This window comes from Protopterus annectens, chromosome 1.part2, assembly GCF_019279795.1.
Source record: "Protopterus annectens isolate FY-2018-M chromosome 1.part2, PAN1.0, whole genome shotgun sequence".
NCBI classification, from domain to species: domain Eukaryota; kingdom Metazoa; phylum Chordata; order Ceratodontiformes; family Protopteridae; genus Protopterus; species Protopterus annectens.
Genome location: NC_056727.1, coordinates 1,242,916,161 through 1,242,934,132, shown reverse-complemented (window position 1 = coordinate 1,242,934,132; position 17,972 = coordinate 1,242,916,161). Strand labels below are relative to the sequence as shown.

General features: G+C 41.7%; 1 protein-coding gene across 1 annotated transcript in view; it reads left to right on the top strand.

The window, feature by feature from the left end:
• Nucleotides 1-17,972, top strand: part of SELENON (selenoprotein N) — an 805,209-nt gene that overhangs the window by 334,924 nt on the left and 452,313 nt on the right. The window contains exon 7 of the mRNA XM_044060119.1: nucleotides 16,792-16,873. Coding sequence (XP_043916054.1) covers nucleotides 16,792-16,873 — 82 coding nt within the window. The remainder of the gene's footprint in view (nucleotides 1-16,791; nucleotides 16,874-17,972) is intronic.

Sequence of the window (17,972 nt, the reverse complement as noted above, 5' to 3'; positions counted from 1 at the left end):
TTAAGCCATGCTGTCAGAGAGTAGAGGACTAGGGCTGGTCATAGTACTCAGGGGTTGGAGAGGGACTACTGTAGAAAACCCTGAAAATTTATAGTCAAAGTATTTAGGGTGTAACTTTGAAGTTAACCTAAGATGGTGGTTAATTTAAAAGTACATGATGAAAAGACAGAATTAGGTTTGCCAAGAAAGTTGAATGGTGGTTATTTGCCTGTCAGCTTCTACCAGATTACTGCTACTTATTTTTCTACAGCCGTACTACTGCATTCTGGCTTACATTTTCTCTTTGTTTTGCTTATCTTTGGGGGTTGGGGTGGCCTTTGGGCATTGCATTTCAAACTCCTTAGAAACTTCCTTACATTGTACAGTTTCTCAAACAGTCAAGTGCGATTTTTTATTGTTATCACCATTAGTCAGGTCAAGGTGATATTAGACTAACTCTCCTACAAAAACTGTGTCCTAGAGCAACAGAATCAAGACTTCCATCAACTAGCTCAGATGCCTTTTAAACTGCATTCTTCCTTTTACTTATCTCTCTCAGCAGATGTGTGGCTGTTTAAGTCACTGATTATTTTTATTTTCTCTGTCTCTTTGCCAAGTTTTTGACCCACTTCATTTGTCCTCGCTAATGCTCAGGCTCACTCTGGTCCCCTACCCTATCCCCAATTCCCAACCACCCCTCCAACTCTACATTTGTACTTCCATAGCATCACCCACATGTTCCTCAAACCAATACCATAATTTCCCTCCAGAAGAAAACAATCAATAGAATTGCTCAGAGTAGTAACACCCACTCTTATTTACCACCCAAGACTCTCTCAAACTGTCTTAATCATTGTCCCCTATTTGTGTCCAGTGGAACTCCAGTCCGCTAATGATTGGCAGTTGATTTTACGCATCGCGCTGCAGGCCTGATGCACAACCTTCAACGAAGGTATGCCCATTCACGCATGTCTCCACGCATAACTATCAAATTACATCTCTACAACCAACTCAGTATCCTTCTAAAAGTTTCTAATCCTTGTGCACAATGAAGACAAAATGCAAGTTAAATAAGATGCTCCTATCTTAGATTATTTTAATATTCCACCTCACTGTATAGCCGTCATCACCAAGTATCAAATCCACCTCCTTCAAATACTTAGGACTTTAGCCAGCCTAACAAAGAATATCATCATCTACCTAGCCTGCCTTTCTTCATAATATCCTATCTGTACAAACAAACCATATCTAATTTATTTACTTATAAATATCTCAAAACTAAGTATCCAAATTTATGATCAAATACCAAACTAAGACCAAAATATAACTGGCCGCACTCTTTCCTCTGTAAAATATAAATTCAGAAAATTAGTGGAGATATTCACCACAACCCACATGTCACTGTTCAAAAAACCATCACTTCCAACCTGAAAATAAACCAGTCACCTAACACATCTCAACAAAAACAAAACTCAGATTAACCTTACTAAATGTGAACTTAAGAAATACGTACAATAAAATCCGTGACATACATGCCTACCTTACCACATACCCTCCTGGTTAGTCATAGCTGCTGAAACATGGTAAAAAAAAGAAAGGATAATTAGATCACCCCACCCCCTGGATACAATATACTCAGGCACGACAGACAAAACAAATATGCAGGTGTGTAACAATCTCTAAAAATTCCCTAACCATCACCTTGCTTCCACAGGAAATACCAACATTTAACATTGCTGAGCTTCTAATAACACTTATAAAAACCAACAATAAGAAAACTATATGTTTAACAGCAATTTATATACCACCAGGGAATAACATTGATACTGCTGAAAGCATCCTGTATTGGATATTCCAGGGGGGATTGGAATATTCCAACAAATTAACCATGAAACTATACTACCTGGAGACTTAAATGTAGACTGGCAACACATAAATTCTCCAATCCCCACTGAATCCAGAAACTTGTTCAACATCAGACAGTTAATAATAACCATACCTACTAGAATCCATAAACTTGTTCAACATCAGACAGTTAATAACCATACCTACTAGAATCATTAAAATTTCAGGGAGACACGCAGCATTAGTCTGGATTCTTACAAACAAACCAGAAAAAATGACAATAGTAGACTGCCTCTCAGATAGCATAAGTGACCACATACCAACATATGTCAGTAGAACTCACCATAACGTAAAGGTAAACATATTATCTGCAATCAAATATGAAATACAGCCAGGTTCAGCAAATATGTTTTCAATGAAACACTAAAACTGGAATGTACTTAAAACAGTGCCACTAAATACTGCTGTAGAACACTTTAATAACATATTCTTACAGATCTTAAATAATCTAGCACCAGTATGTAATAAGAGTAAAGTCCAACCCTGCAAGTTGCAACATGGCTGACAAAAGAAACAAAAAAAATCATGACAAAAAGGGATATAGCCTAGAAAAATTGGTATAAAAATAGAACTCAAAATACCTTCCAGCAATTTAGACATCTTAAGAATATTGCAAAACTCCATGTCAAACATGATAAGCAAAGATATTATACCAGCCTACAAGACAAACATAAAAACAAACCAAAACATTTTTGGTTATCACTAAATAAACTGTTCCACCCTGGCAAGACCACCACTCCCTCTCCAGTAACTGACAATATGACAGACTGTAATCCCCACACAGTTTAATTCCTACTTTATACAGTCAATCTTATTTCTCTTAGACAGCAATACATCTAAGAATGCTTTTCCCTGGCAGAAACATGGATCACTAACCAAAACCTCATTCTTAACCCAGCCAAAACTAAATTACTCCTCTTCAGCCCTCACAGATCTCCACCCTCCTCATCTAACTTTTCAATCTCCTCTCATAACAACACCATCACACCCAGCAGTCACATCAAACTACTAGGCCTCGAAATTGACAATATCCTTAAATTAGACATTCATATCTCCCAGACCATAAAAAGAGTCCACAGAAAAATGGGCTTACTCTATCACAACAAACAGTTTCTCACCAGTCACTCTAAGGTTACTACAGCCAGGACCCACCTCCTATCGACCCTACTTTACACCCCCCCTGTGCTTACCAATCTCCGAAAAACTGAGTTCAACAAACTAGATAGCTGCTACAATAAAATAGTCAGATTTGCCACAGGGTCACCTTCTAGAACCCACCATTGTGAAAGCCTCAAAAAACTCAAATGGCCAGCACTCCCCCTGACCTTTCAAGTCAACCAACTGGCACTTGCTCAAAAAGTACTACATCATCCAGGCAACACACCAGCCCTGCAGCAACTACACCAGCCTTACACCACTACCAGATCCCTGAGGTCAAGTACCCAACACCTCCTTAAGGTAACAAACTTTAAAAATGAGGCAGGTAGATCCGTTTATAGCCACTTCATCGCTAAAATATGGAACTCCCTTCCAGCCCACATAATAAATAACAACTCCACCACCCAATTAAAAAAAAAAAAACTACTCAAAACACACTTCCTGAATCACAGTTTATGTATCTGTACTACCCCTGGGTAGTAACTCATATGTCTCTGTTTCCAGCAACTAGAGTTAACAGTTTATCTACTGCTTTTGTAATGTCTGAATGGGGTAATAGTATCACTGAACACTGTAAAAAACCTAAAGGACATAGCATGTCTCTCATGTGTTGAAATGAGTTATGGAAGTTATCTACTCTATCTTCTTGCTATACTTGCTGTTAAACACCTCTATAACACGTATATATTAATGTAGCCTGTGAACAAATCTTATATGTACTATACTTCTGTAAGAAGTATAAAGGTTATACACTCTGTATATTGTTTAATGAACCATTTGGTTAACATGTCTTTCTCTTGTTAATGATTTTACTGCTCTGGAGCTATTCTCCCTGGACCTCCACTGGACATATATCCAGTTGGACTCTCCCGGTTAACAAATATAAAATAAAATAAATAAATAAATCCCCCCCACCCCTGTCCAATCAAAATCACCCACAGCTGTTTACTTTTAGTCCAGTACCTACCTCATTCATAAGGAAGTTAATACTTAAACTAAAAACTGCATCCGTAGCTGTAGACCAGCTACCATCAGACTGTCTAAAATGGCCACAGAAGTCATAGCCTTCCCTGTGTCCATAGTAATTAATAGGTCCACAGCAGGAAGATACATCCCATCACTGTAGAAAAAATCGTACATCATACCACTGCAGAAAGGCAGCACATCTACAGAGTTTAGTAACTACAGACTGATAGCGATTTTGTCCCACCCCTGAAATATTAGAGAAATACATCCATTTGCAGCTGATGCAGTACCTAACCTCAAATAACGTCCTCTCAGAAACATAACATGGCTTTAGGCCCCAGCACTGCACCAGTACTGCGCTACTACATTTTACCAGTATAATAAACCAACATGGAAGCAATGGTCTGCTTGTGTCCACCATGTTCTTAGACTTTTCAAAGGCATTTGATACTGTTTCACACCAGCAACTGCTTGTTTGACTCGCCTCAACAGGACTTTCACAGTATTCCTTGTTGTGGTTTCTTAGTAACCTATCTGGAAGGCAACAAACCTACTAATCCTTTCAACTAGTTACTACAATTGTCTCTCAGGGATCTATCCTGGGTCCTCTCTTATTTAATATAGTTAGTAATGACCTCCACCCCTCCACTCACCATGCTAGTTTAGTTCAGTATGCAGACAACTCAACATTATTGTGTGCGGCTTCAACAGTAAATAAGCTGCAAGGCATTACACAGAAATCTTTCACCTCTGTATAAACCTGGCTAAAAGAATCAAACCTCTTACTCAGCCCCAAGAAAACTAAGTTAATGCTTTTTCCTCAAAAAGTTGTCAAAATCAAAAGCATTTTTTTACCATAAAGTCAGCAAATACTGTCATTGAAATTGTAACTCACGGTAAATTTCTAGGCATTATAATAGATAGTTTCAAATATGACCAGCATATACTACACACCATTAAATCTACTCACCAGAAACTAGGCTTTCTTTATAGAATCAATGGATTCCTTACAGATACTGCAAGAAAAACCACCACCTTCTTATTGTCAACTCTTTTGTATGCCGCTTCTATCGTAAAAAAAACATAAGTAATACTCAGAGAAAGAAACTCATCTTCTGCTAAAAGTAGCTAAATTTGCCACCAATCTCCCTCATAAGGCCCACCATTGTCATAGCTGAAAGCAATTAAACTGTCTTGAACTACACAACTACCTAATATACTCACAACTAACTACAGCACACAGACTCATTTATGATCTAGAAAAATGCCCTGCACTGCATAACTTATTACTGCTTTTGTGTCCAGCAAGGGACCTCTGCTCTAGTAACAAATTCATATTACTTACAGATTAGGTTCATAGGTAGGTACTAGGCTATCGGCCCAAGGGCCTAAGTAAACCTAGCCAACAAGGATGTCCTTCGTGGTTCACTGTTGCAGTCATCACTGTAGGGTTCTTCCTGCCAGCAGCAGCCCCCGATAAGCCAGAATCCCAAAGTCTGGATCGGGCGCCAGCTGAGGTCACATTTATCCTGATGTCAATGCGCCGGAAGGTATAAAGACCTCAGATGACGCCATTTCCCCAGCTTTTCTTGCTGCGCGGTGCCCTTTGCAGTTCACTGATGCCGGTTGGCCTGTTCCTGTTTGTTTTTGGATCTTATCCCAGGATTTTTTGTTTTTACAGATAAGTACCCCGTTGGGGCGGTCTTTTTCTTGCTCCAGTCAGATGTCAGAAAAAGTTAATAATTGTATTTCTTGTGGGCAGCAAATACCTCATAGGGATTTTCACTCTTACTGTATTCCCTGCCTGGGTCCTGACCACGACGTTGCTAATTGTGTGTTTTGTGCTAGATTTAATCAGCGTATTATTAGGCGTAGATATAACTTTGCCTTTTACTATTTTGGAAAAAGATTTAATTATAACATGTCTTCAGACTCTTTTTCAGCTTCTGGGGTGTGTAAGAGGTGCAGGGATGCAGACAGGCCTTCGAGGTCCACAGTAAAGGATGTTACTCAGTTATTGCCAGTTGCTGGTTCGTCGGTCGTCAGTGAGGCGCCTTTGCAGCCCCTGTCATCCGCCTCTTTTGAACCAATTGCCTGTACCAACTCTGGTGTGGAGCTGATGGGGTCTTCAGAATTGCCAGGGACTGGACCTTCAGATACTGCTCCTTCAGTTGGGTCCGGAGCCGGTAGGCTGGTACCGGCTTCTGAGGGAGTTCTCAGGCCTTCACAGCTTCATGTAAATGTGGATTTGGGTTTACATGCTAAGTCAAAGTCTAAGGCTCCAGCTAAAGTGAAGTGGCTAGCGCAGGCATCTTTTGATCAGGGTTCTGCCTCAGAGACAGATGCTTAGGAAGATCTCTTAACTATGATCAGGGGTTCTCATCCCCCTCCTGACAAGAAGCCTAGATTACAGTCCGATTATGATTCTTCAGACCAAATTTCTGTTTCTTCTGCTTCTTCCCTTGAGCAGGATTATTCTTTTCCTCTTTATGAGGATTATGATGCTGAAGATTCCTTTCCTTCCGCCTCTCCTCCTCAGGATTATTCTTTTGGTGAAACTTTGCATGATATGAGGGTGCATTTTCACTGGGAAGGGCAGGAATTCTCTGAATCCAAGAAAAGGCGTGGGGATTTTCTTCTTCTCCCACAGCATAAGCCTCTGGCTATTCCCCCTGTATTGGACATTGTTGATGATGTTTTTTTTGGAAGCTTCTCTCTCTCCTGATTCTTTTCCCCCTACTCCGGCCAAACCGGATAGGTATTATAGGGTTCCAGATTCTCATAAATTTCTTTTTAAAAATCTTTCGCCTGATCCAGAAACAATTTCTCAGGGTCCTAAGGGTGTTAAAGTGGCCTCTGCTAAAAATCTAATTCCCTTTGACCGAGAGTCCAAGGCTTTGGAGAGATGGAGTAAAAAGGTTTATACTTCTGCTACATTGTCTATTAGGGCTTTGAACTGTCAATTTCATATGCTGAAGTATCAGCAATACCTTTTGTCTGTATTTTAACAAAAGATGTCATCTGTGTCTATTGGTGTGGATAATCAGGAGTTACAGGATTTATTGCATGCTATTGAACAAGTGGGTAAACATACCCTGCATTGTGGTTTTGATTCTTTGGAAGCTTCTTGTAGGGCTGCAACAACTGGCGCTGTTATTAGAAGACAAGCTTGGTTAAGGGATCAAAGCTTGCCGGACCAGATTAAAGCCAAACTTTTGGATGCCCCTTTGCAGCATGATGTTCTGTTTGGGTCCAAAGCTGAAGAGGTATTGAAGAAAATGGAAGACAAAGCCAAATCTATGCAGACGGTTAAGGATGTTCTACAGGTGCAACCTCCTAGATTTAGCAGACACTGGCCAACTAAACCTTGGTCCTTTCCGGGCTCGGACAGGTCTCAGAGAGACAGATTCAGGCATTCCAAAGGTAGGGGACAGTCACAGTCCCATTTTAGGAATAGGCAGTGGAGTGCCCCCTCTCCCAAGGGTGGTGAAGATAAGTCTCAACCCTACCGAAAACAGTCTTTATGACTCTCGCTTTCTGGTTCCAGGGGCTCCTCTCCTGGAAGCTCCGTTGGGGGGAAGGATTTCTATTTTTTATCAAAATTGGAACCACATAACCTGGGACAAACGGGTTCTGGACATAGTCTCAAGAGGTTACAGATTTCATTTCCACACTTTGCCAAAACTGAACAGTTGGCCAGACCTGACAAATCATCAGTGGGCAGAGGCACAACAGCAGGTTCAGTCCCTCCTGGCTTTGAGGGCCATAGAATTGGTGCCAAATTTAGAAATAGGGCAAGGTTTTTATTCCAAACTTTTCCTGGTTCCCAGGAAGGAAAATTCGTGGAGACCAATCCTGGACCTCTCTGTACTAAACACCTTCCTAGATATACCAAAATTCAAGATGCTCACTCTGCAGCAGCTGCTGCCTATGTTGGACAAGAACGCTTGGATGGTGACTTTGGACTTAAAAGACGCTTACCTGCATATTCCTATAAGGCAAGAGTGCAGAAGGTATCTGCGTTTCAAAGCGGGCTCGAAACATTACCAGTTCTCTGTGCTGCCCTTTGGCTTATCTACTGCGCCCAGGGTCTTTACGAAGTGCCTGGCACCAGTAATGGCTTTTTGCAGACAGAAGGGGATTCAAATTTACCCTTATCTGGACGACTGTCTTCTTCAAGCAGACGACAAAGACACTCTACTTTGGCATCTAGCCTTTGTGCAGCATCTTTTTCGGTGCCTCGGTTTCACAGTGAATCTAAAGAAATCAAACCTGGTACCCACACAACTGATTACTTTCCTGGGTGCTCTTCTGAGTGCTTCAACCCAGATGGCTTCCTTTACACCAGACAGAAAAGTGTAACTGGCTTCTTTTTTCTGACACCTGGCTTCAATGAAACAGATGACTGCAAGAAAAATTCTGCAGGCTTTGGGTTACATGGCCTCCTGCATTCTGCTAATACCATATGCAAGGCTGCATATGAGGAAACTGCAGTGGTACCTCAAGAGTGTCTGGTCTCAGCATTACCACAGTTTGGAAACAGTGGTCACGATTTTACCTTGTCTCCAGCGAGAGTTTCTGTGGTGGGCTGAAGCCTGTCTACAGAACAAGGGGAAGCCTTTTTGTCCTCCGCCGACCAACCAAGTTCTGACAATGGATGCTTCAGATTATGCATGGGGAGCCCACATGCACAGGAGATGTCTTCAGGGTGTTTGGACGAAGGAGCAAACGAACCTGCACATAAATTTGAAGGAGATGCTAGCTGTACAGAATGCCCTGATAGCCTTCAGGGACCTTCTTCTACCAGGACAATTGTTGATACGGACAGACAACACTACAGTGATGTGGTATATCAACAAGTAGGGGGGCTCTCACTCTTACCCCTGTGCAGATTAGCCATGAATCTCTGGTACACTGCTCTGACCTGCAGTGTCGACTTACAGGTGCAATTCCTGCCAGGGAAAGACAACACTCTGGCAGACGCATTGAGCAGACGCATTTCAGATCCACACGAATGGATGTTGGATGTTCGGATATTCAGGATGATTATAAAGGCTTGAAGATGTCTGGACATAGATCTCTTTGCATCCCCTCAGAATTATCAACTTCCAACATTCTGCACAAGGACCTACCACAAACTAGCATGGAAAGTGGATGCCCTCTCATTCAGTTGGAAACACCTCTCAGTATATGCTTTTCCTCCCTTTCCTCTTCTACCTCGGGTACGTCTGAAGATAAAACAGGACAGACCGCACATGATTCTACTGGCTCCCAATTGGCCTCGGCAATTCTGGTATTCCACTCTGATGAACTTGGTTCAGGAGCCTCCCTGGAGTCTGCCTCAAATCCCTCATCTACTGTCTCTACGGGATGGTCGGATACTGCACAGTCATGTCGAGACTCTGCATCTAGCTGCCTGGCAGATCCAGGGTCTGTAAACACCTCTGCCCTTTCCAAACAGGTATTGGATGTAATCCTTGAAGCTAGACGGCCCAGCACTAGAAAATCTTATGCGGGAAAATGGAAAAGATTTTGCTCCTGGAGTCAAGTCCAGGGTGGTGATTCTTCTGTTCCGAACATTCCTCTGATTTTACAGTATCTGATAGAGTTGTTACATACGGGCCTATCTTTTTTGTCTGTTAAGCTTCATGCTTCTGCTATTTCTGCACATTATGATACGGATCCTCCAATTTTTTCTTATCCATTACTTAAACAATTTCTTAGAGGGGCTAAGAATTTTCGGCCCCTTATAAGGGCTCCTGTTCCCACTTGGGATCTTAACTATGTTTTGGAGAAATTAACTTTGTCTCCTTTTGAACCTGCAGCTTCCACGGATTTAAAATTTTTGTCTTGGAAAACTGATTTTCTTTTAGCTATTACCTCTGCTAGAAGAATTTCAGAATTGCGAGCACTCATGGCTGTGGAACCCTTCCTTATTTTTCATCAGGACAGGGTATCTCTAGGGACTAATCCCACATTTATGCCCAAGGTGGTTTCAGCAGTGGCCTTGAATCAGTCTATTCATTTGCCTACCTTTTATTCTCATCCTCAAAGTGAGGAAGAAAGTCTTTTGCACTCTCTAGACGTGCACAGACAGCTTTGTCTATACCTGGACAGGACCAAGATATTCTGGAAATCTGATCAGTTGTTTGTCGCTTATGCTCCTACTGTTCAGGGGAAAGCAATCACTAAGCAAACTATTTCTAAGTGGATTGCCCATTGCATCAAGTTCTGTTACTCTTATGGCAATCCGGTTCCTGTTAATGTCAGGACTCATTCTACCTGGGCTACTGCTACTTCAGCAGCTTTTCCTTGTAGGGTTCCTACCAAGGATATTTTGGAAGCTGCTACTTGGAGTTCTATACATACTTTTTCTAAGCATTACAACCTCCCTCTCTATTCTAAATCCAGGGCAGGTTTTGCTTCTGCGGTTTTGCAAGGTTTTGTGACCGCTCCCTCTGTTTCTCCTCCAGCCACCCTTTCTTAGCTTTGAGACTCAACCCTACAGTGATGACTGCAACAGTGAACCACGAAGGACATAGTACAGTTGTGTACTCTTACTATAAATGTAGGTGTTCGAGTGTGTTCACTGTTGCAGTCCGGGTTACCCTCTCTCCTATCCCCTCTTTTGTTTTTTCCTTGAGTATTGTCTGTTATGAGGTATTTTGGCTGCTGAGGTTTTGGGCATGGTTTCCTTTTTAGCCTTTTCTTTCTGGGCACCTGACATCTGGGGCAAGAAAAACTGGGAAAATGGCGTCAGCTGGCGCCCGATCCAGACTTTGGGATTCTGGCCGATCGGGGGCTGCTGCTGGCAGGAAGAACCCTACAGTGATGACTGCAGCAGCGAACACATTCGAACATCTACATTTATGGTAAGAGTACACAACTGTACTTTCCCTGGCTTACCCCACCCAAGAAAGTTATTTTCTTGTGCCCCTGTCGACCAGAGCCACAGAAGTGATCCCTGGGGTACATTTTCTGTTTGTCAACCACTTATCAAGATTTTTCTTGAAGAGTGCTAATGAGGAACTTTGCTTGACATAGATGGGTAGCTTGTTCTAGAGTATGAGTTTAGTAACTACAGACTGATAGCGATTTTGTCCCACCCCCCCCCTGAAATATTAGAGAAATGCATCCATTTGCAGCTGATGCAGTACCTAACCTCCTCTCAGAAACATAACATGGCTTTAGGCCCCAGCACTGCACCAGTACTACTCTACTACATTTTACCAATATAATAAACCAACATGGAAGCAATGTTCTGCTTGTGTCCACCATGTTCTTAGACTTTTCAAAGGCATTTGATACTGTCTCGCACCAGCAACTGCTTGTTTGACTCTCCTCAACAGGACTTTCACAGTATTCCTTGTTGTGGTTTCTTAGTAACCTATCTGGAAGGCAGCAAACCTACTAATCCTTTCAACTAGTTACTACAATTGTCGCTCAGGGCTCTATCCTGGGTCCTCTCTTATTTAATATAGTTAGTAATGACCTCCACCCCTCCACTCACCATGCTAGTTTAGTTCAGTATGCAGACAACTCAACATTAATATGTGAGGCTTCAACAATAAATAAGCTGCAAGACATTACACAGAAATCTTTCACCTCTGTATAAACCTGACTCAAAGAATCAAACCTCTTACTCAGCCCCAAGAAAACTAAGTTAATACTTTTTCCTCAAAGAGTTGCCAAAATCAAAAGCATTTTTACCATAAAGCCAGCAAATACTGTCATTGCAATTGTAACTCACAGTAAATTTCTAGGCATTATAATAGATAGTGTCAAATATGACCAGCATATACTACACACCATTAAATCTACTCACCAGAAACTAGGCTTTCTTTATAGAATCAATGGATTCCTTACAGATACCGCAAGAAAAACTTTAGCCACCACCTTCTTATTGTCAACTCTTTTGTATGCCGCTTATATCCTAAAAAAACATAAGTAATACTCAGAGAAAGAAACTCATCTTCTGCTAAAATAAAGTAGCTAAATTTGCCACCAATCTCCCTCATAAGGCCCACCATTGTCATAGCTTAAAGCATTTAGCTAAATTTGCCACCAATCTCCCTCATAAGGCCCACCATTGTCATAGCTTAAAGCAATTAAACTGGCTTGAACTACACAACTACCTAATATACTCACAACGAACTACAGCACACAGACTCAATTATGATCTAGAAAAATGCCCTGCACTACATAACTTATTACTGCTCTAGTGTCCAGCAAGGGACCTCTGCTGTAGTAACAAATTCATATTGCTTACAGATTAGGTTCATAGGTAGGTACTAGGCTATCGGCCCAAGGGCCTAAGTAAACCTAGCCAACAAGGTTCCCTGGCTTAACTCACCCAAGAAAGTTATTTTCTTGTGCCCCTGTTGAGCAGAGCCACAGAAGTGATCCCTGGGATGTATTTCCTGTTTCCCATCCACTTATGAAGATTTTTCTTGAAGAGTGCTAATGAGGAACTTTGCTTGACATAGATGGGTAGCTTGTTCCAGAGTATGGGAAGTCTCTGGGACAGGAATGTATCCTTCCAGCATGTCCTGTTTATTGTGGTGACAAGGTTTAGGTCCCTAGAGTGTAGCTCGGAGGGAATGGGATTTCTTTAAGTTTAGCATGTCCAACAGCTCTGGGTTTGACATAGCTTTATATGTTAGGCAGAGATCACCTCGGAGTAGGCAATATGCTACGGAGTAAAGCTGGAGTTTTTTGCGACGGTCAGTGTAGGGCATCTGTTTGAGGCCAGCAATCCTCTTTGTGAGGTACGTCTGTGGCCTTTCCAGCTGCTGCAGATGTCTTGTAAGATTCATTCCAAAAGGGGCGTTGTACTCTATAATGGGTCTAATGAGTGTCGAGTAGAGGGGAATGGTGATCTCTTTTTCTTCTAGATGAGAACCCTTTTGTGATGAGGTGTGCTACATAGAAGGATTTCCTGACTCCTGTGGTGATGTGATTATCAAAGGAGAGACTACTGTCCACCTGGGTCCCCAGGTCTGTTATCACACATTCTGCGTTATGTAGACTGCCGCCTATGTGGTAGTTCATGGGTACAGAGTTTTTACCAAAGGGGATGACAATCCACTTTTTGACATTGAGCTTCAGGCCATGGCTCTGATACCAGGCATCTGTCTCAGCGAGGCCGTCCTGTAGGATGTCCACATCATTTGGGGACTCAACTATGGCTCCTAGTTTGCAGTCATCTGCGAACTTTGTTAGCCAAAGACCTTCTGTGTTAGCCTGTACTTCAGAGAAGTGGATACCAAACAGGGGAGGTCCCAGGACTGAACCCTGTGGTACTCCACTTGTTACTGGTCTGAAGTCAGATTTGGAGTATGTTACTTTTACAGTGTGGGTTCTGTCAGTGAGCCATTTGGCAACCCATCTTGTGACATAGGGATTTATACCTAGTTTAGTGAGTTTATCTGTAATTCCAGATTGGGGGATGGTGTCAAAAGCCTTGGCAAGATCTAGATAGGCTGTGTGAACCACCTTAGCCTTGTCTACGGCTTTGGTGACTGCTTCAAAGAAGTCAATAAGGTTTAGGGGACATGAGCTGCCTTTTACAAACCCGAACTGGGTGGGGTCCAGAGTTTGGAGATTACCAGTGTCTTTGTTTATAAGTTCCATGATGATACATTCCATGACCTTGCAGACCAGGCTGGTTAGGCTAATGGGGCGATAGTTCCCAGGGTCTGTGGTGGCTCTCCCTTTTTGGAGTGGGATAACTGTCGCTGTGTACCATTCAGTGGGCACAAAGCCTGAGGTGAGGCTATGATTGAACATGGTGCTTAGGTGGTGTGCCAGTTCATTCTGTTGTTCATGTAGAACACAGCCTGGGATATTGTCAGGTCCCATGGATGCTGTGTTTTTGGCTTTGGAGAGTGTGTTTTTTACCTGTGCAGCCGTGATTGCAGGAACTTTGCATTCCTCCGGTGTAGGGATGGGCCCTTTAGGAGGGGGGGGAGGGTAAAGTTAGCACTGAACCTATCTGCCAGGATGTTGGCAACGTCATTTGGTCTTGTATATTTAGTGCCATTGTGCTGTAACTCAGAGCAGATCTCAGTGTTGCCATTGAGATTCTTGACATAGCTATAGAATGCTTTGTGGTTATCTTTAGAATTAGTGGCGATTTTATTTTCATAACTAGCTGTGGAGGATTTTATGAGGGATCTCAGCTTCTTACTGAGGCTGACCAGGGAGTTCTTCCAGTCATGGGATTTTACTCTTTTTTTGCAACAGTTTCTTTCTTCTGTTGTAGAGTTTGTTTATGGCAGGGAACCACCAGATTGGCTTCCTTTTTTTGGAGGATAGCATCTTGGTTCTGTTAGGGATAGCACAATCCATTCACTTGTGTAAGTGCTTATAAAGTGCATTTGTGTAGGATTCAGCAGTCGTACCTCTATTGTCCGTCTGCATGGGTGTTGTGAAGTTTGCCACTTCTGTCTTAAGAAGTGTGAAGTTGGCTTTGGAGAATTTTTTTACAGTGGTTTCCCTAATGGGGGGTGGGGGCAGGATGTGGATATCTAGTCTGATTAGCTTGTGGTCGGATATGACCAACGAGGAATTGACCTCTGGTGTGGAACACCAGTCGCCCATGTTGGTAATGACCAGGTCTAGGATATTGCTGCCCCTGGTGGGGATGTGGATAAGTTGATCCAAGGTGTTGGAATTTATGAATTCCAGAAAACGTTGAGCAAAAGAGTTGGTACATGAGTAGTTTTCCCAGTTAATGGTGGGGTAGTTAAAATTGCCCATTATTAGGGTGTTGGGTTGTACCCTAATATTTTCCAGTGTATCAAGAAATGAGGAATGGGAATCCTGGGACATGGTGGGGGATCTGTAGCAAGTTACAATTTGGATTGTGGTCTTGCCCAGAGTTAGTTGCACTTGGATAATCTCGGATCCATTATGCTGAGCAACTAGCCTGGAGGTGTGAAATCCTTAATGAATATGGACATGCATCCACCTTTAGTTTAGGTTGCTTGTGTTTTTGCTTTGGTGGTCTCTGTTGCTTGAACAGATTATTATTGAGAGCCTCTGTGAATGTTTTTATATTTCTATGTGTGGATTTTGGTGGTGTAGGTTTAGTGGTACTATGTGATGAGTGTGGTGTGGTGTAAGTGTTTACCTTCTCTTCTTGACTGTCAAGTTCAGTCTTGGTTGGAGAGAGCTTTACCTCCAGTTTGGCTAGATAAGTGCATCTCTCATTGGTTGTGGTGTTGGGTGGTAGGAGGAGTGGGTTGTCTGTGTACATGAGACAATTGCTACATTGCCCCAAGATACCCAGATTCATCAGATAGACAGGAGAGAACACTGGGAGCTGACCCTTGGACATGCCTGAATAAAAAACTACTTTCCTCTAGACAAGTGAGGAAAATAATATTGCAGGAGACTCGGTTTACTCCCAGTATGTTGCTAAACTCTGGAGTAGTATCCCCACACAAATAAAACTCTTTGACAAACTCAGTAGTTTTAAACCACTGCTTAAGTAACATCTTAACCATTCCTGGTCCTGCACATGCTCATCTCAAAGTTAAGACTTTGCGTCTACTGTACAGTTCTCTCCAAGTAATCTCCTTAAGCAGAATACAGTCAACCTCTCACTGAAATGACAAAACAATTTTTATACTTAACGGCTGCCAGTACAATCCACTAAGTTGCAGATGGACTTTCTCTTTAGTAACTTCCATCTATGTAAAATCTTAGAATGTATAAATGCAACTACCATTTGTGTATAAATGTAAATAGAAATGTAACTGCTGTATCTTTAACTGGAACTTGGTGTACTGCAATAAGCAAATGGAGTTTTTCTCCCCAGGCCTCTGCTGAAAATGGGTATTACCCAGTCGGACTTTCCTGGTAAACAAAGACAGATAAATAAACAAAATAAATGCTAGTGGTGGTCTCAATGCAGCTACACTGAGATAATAATCAATGTCCCTTTGCGCCTTCTCTCAACAGAAGTAAAACAGTAGCACTATTCCCAAGGTGATTCGTGAAAATCGGGTGACGGGCTGTTTTTTGATCCAAGATGTTGCACGAGTCTGGAGGCTTGTTGTAATCTTCTCCTTGTAGATGCCCAGGACAGAATGCACAACAGTTTATTCATTCACTCCGCTAGACATTTCTTAGAATGTCTAGGTGGCAAATCTAGGAGGCAGTTTTGTTTATAACAGAGGACTGTTAACTGATGTCAGATTATCCAAAGATAAAAACCAAGGAAGCCAACAAACACGGCAAGATCCAGAATAAAGCTGTAATAAACGTAGTAAGCGCTTTCATGTCAAGTTCGAAGCTTCATCAGACTTTAAAATTACTAAGTTTATTAAAGCTTTATTCTGGATCTTGCTCTGTTTGTTGCCTTCCTTGGTTTTTATCTGTGGAACATTTTTATTCTGTGGAAGGCACTTCATCCTACGTGCACTTTGTTTTAGATTTTTGATGTCAGATTTTGTCAGGAGAACAGGGACTGAAAGCCATTTAGTATGAACAAAATGTAGTTAATTAGTTGAGTCAAGTTGATATTTTCTAATACTCTTGAAGTTAGTGTACCTATAATAATTTCTCTGGGTGATGCAAACAACAGTCAGATCTGCTAAAATACCTTCATCTTCATTAATTAGCTGTATTGTACATGATGAGAACTAATGTCAACTTCTTAGTTTATAGGAGCCAGGGTTTTACACCAGATTGTCTGTGTACATAAACTATCAGTTTGAAAACTAACATTATTTTCTGTTGAATATTAAAAAGAAAACGGATTTTTTTTTTCTTCAGGTCTCTCAATGTTGACATGGAGTGGCTGTATGGAGCCAGTGAAAGCAGCAACATGGAGGTTGATATTGGATATCTGCCACAGGTGGGTTCGTAATAATTTCTGTTTGTGTTTTAATCCCAGACATCGCATTCTACATTTGTGGAATGATAGTCATGGTCAGTGCATCTGACAAGGCAGCTGTGAGTATTCACATGATCATTTGAAACAGCAAAACATGTTGTAAGCTATAAAGTTATGACTAATTCTGTAATCCCATACTGTTACATCTGGCAGGTAGCGCAGGTAATTAAGGCTTTGAGTTGTTAATTTGCTGTTTTCTGTACCTGAGGTACAGGGTTTGAGTCTTTCCAGTTTTTTGCCTGCTGTGTAACTCTGAGAAAATCACTTAATCAGACAGTGCTCCCAGGACACCCCTGAAAAGGAGACAGTTGTACCTGATGAGCTTAGTCTGTTAACAAATGTCTAAAATAAATAAAAATAAAACCTATTTTTTGATATATGTGCAACACTCCATTTTCACGTCTTTCTCATTGTTCTTTATTTGTCTGCTTGTTTAACAAAGAGATTTACAGTAATTGTGTCTTTTTTAATACTGTGCCCTAGTGAATGAAACCTTTGGTTTGTTAGCAGAGAGTTTCTTAGCATTGTCTTTTTGTAGGATGAGTCGGTGTACACACAGAATTTGCTCTTTCTCACTCACTAGGAAGTCCCTTGTTATCAGCTAGAGTTTTAATTGGATGTGATCTACTGCTCATTTTCTTTGTGTCCCCATGTATCATACCTGTATGCAGTAGAGCTGTTTATTTCATCCATCAGAATGTGAGCCCTAGCAATGTGTTCACCACAGCATCTCCTTATGTCTGTCTTTCTGGGTTGAAAGACTCTGGAACATCCCACCCTTCGAACTTCAGACTTTAGCATTGTTTTGGAGCAGACCCCATCCATCCATCCATCCATCCATCGATTTAGCCCGATTTAGCGCGGAGGTGCCACTGTTGCACACTAGGGCAGCGCCGGTTAAGCAGGTTTAAACTATTCGGGCTACCTAAAGTCCACTCTTCAAATTTTCCCTTAAAACTACCTTCCTCGAACTATACTACTGATCTAATCAGCGTATCCTATAATTAAAAAGATCATCTCTACTTGACTCCAAGTAGACTATTCTCTATCTGTTAAACGT